Here is a 1644-nt window from a genome sequence, read left to right on the forward strand (position 1 = left end):
TTAAAAGTAACTACTGAATAGGCCTACAGTATATTCAGTTTATGAAAATATTAGTTATTACTATTTATTGTGTGTTCCCATGTTTATTTTATTTTTGTAAAGTTATAATTTTGTTAATACCATTTTGATCTGTTTGCCATTTGCAATTGTCTTACTATTCATAGTGTTATTTTGGTGAATTGTATTAAAACCAGTTGGGGTCAGTTTCACTGTAAACATCATCATAATTAATAATAAAATACATGGAACCCACAATTACAAAAATGTATTGTTTCTGTTTTATTAAGCATAGTAGAGAATAAAAAGTCAAATCTCAATATGACGACCACTGAACTAGGAAATTCAGGTTTCTATATCAGAAATCTGGTCAGCTTACTCTGTAGTTTTAACCCAAATGAATGCTTTATTTTCCAGATGAGCAAACCAACCCACAGACTGTGCTGATGGACATGACCAGACTACTCCAGACAGAATATGGATTCAGTAATATCACCATTCAGACAGAGACGCACACCGACGACGTGGCTTACTGCTTACAGTGCCAGGACCCGATGTGATTTTAGCTTCTCATTACATTAATCTACACAGGTTGAATGAATATATGAATGTAAACTTTAGAACATATATTACAGTTTTTCTAAGGCACACGTTTTGTCATAAAGCATGACACAATGATATGATTATGAAGTGTTCAAAAAGTAATGTTTTATCTAAGAACAGATGCTATTTTTAGACCAGCTGTGACATACCAATATATTTATTAAACAATGTGGTCAAAATGTAAAGGAACACTGACGAAAATAAATGTTTCAAACCCAACATACATAATGCACTAAAAAAAGTGCATTAATCTTTACACTTTTAAGTCAGATAAGTGAAAATAAACATGACCTCTGTTAAAAAATGGCATTATACATACATTTGTATCTTGATCACAATTTCTGCACAACAAAACAACTTTGCTAAAAAAGCAGCTTTGCAGAGGAGCTCATTAATGTCAAGCTTTGATAAATGTTTTTAATTTGGGGAAGAGGTGCAGGGCATTCTGGGTAGTGACCTCTATGACCTTCTCCAAGGGAACACCTTTGATTTTTGCAATATATTCGGCACTGATGGTGATATTCCTTGGCACATTCCTCACCTAGAGTAAAATCACAGATGTAAATACATTTCAGAAACATTTGATCATTTATGTTTATGTTTATGTAATCCACCGTACCTGCTTTTCAGGCCCGAGCGCAGGAGCATCCGTCTCTAAACACATGCTCTCCAGAGGAACCTGCTTCACAAGCTTCTGCTTCTTGTAAAAGGTGGATAAACATGTGATGTGTGACTAATAAATTGTGTTCAATCACATAGAATTTACCCAAACAGATATACACCACCAGTTTCAAGTTTGTACATGCTTGAGTGAATGTTTCTCATGAGATTGTCTTAGAAAAGCTTCTTAAATGCTCTAAATTAGTTTGTAGACAATTTTGTAATTTTTATATATATATATATATATATATATATATATGTGCACTAATTAACCAAACAAAAATCATAAAATCATAAACCTCATGAATTTGGTTGAGAGAACGTCTGAAGTAGGAGAGTTTTGATTTGATATTATGTGTGTGTATATATATATATATATATATA

The 1644-nt window shown here is 32.5% G+C and overlaps 1 protein-coding gene across 2 annotated transcripts in view; it reads right to left on the reverse strand.

Moving 5' to 3' along the window:
• Positions 1–811: 811 nt before the first annotated feature.
• LOC107575035 (putative deoxyribonuclease TATDN3) overlaps positions 812–1644 on the reverse strand; it is a 3682-nt gene continuing 2849 nt past the window's right edge. The window contains exons 9-10 of one of the 2 annotated variants that reach the window (XM_016261441.1): positions 1220–1300; positions 812–1141 (exon numbers count right to left, since the gene is read on the reverse strand). In XM_016261441.1, coding sequence (XP_016116927.1) covers positions 998–1141; positions 1220–1300 — 225 coding nt within the window. In that variant the 3' untranslated portion in view covers positions 812–997. The remainder of the gene's footprint in view (positions 1142–1219; positions 1301–1644) is intronic. The other variant, XM_016261442.1, reaches the window with a different exon arrangement.

The sequence above is a fragment of the Sinocyclocheilus grahami genome, unplaced genomic scaffold (genome assembly GCF_001515645.1).
Source record: "Sinocyclocheilus grahami isolate Dianchi unplaced genomic scaffold, SAMN03320097.WGS_v1.1 scaffold2443.1, whole genome shotgun sequence".
Lineage (NCBI taxonomy): Eukaryota > Metazoa > Chordata > Actinopteri > Cypriniformes > Cyprinidae > Sinocyclocheilus > Sinocyclocheilus grahami.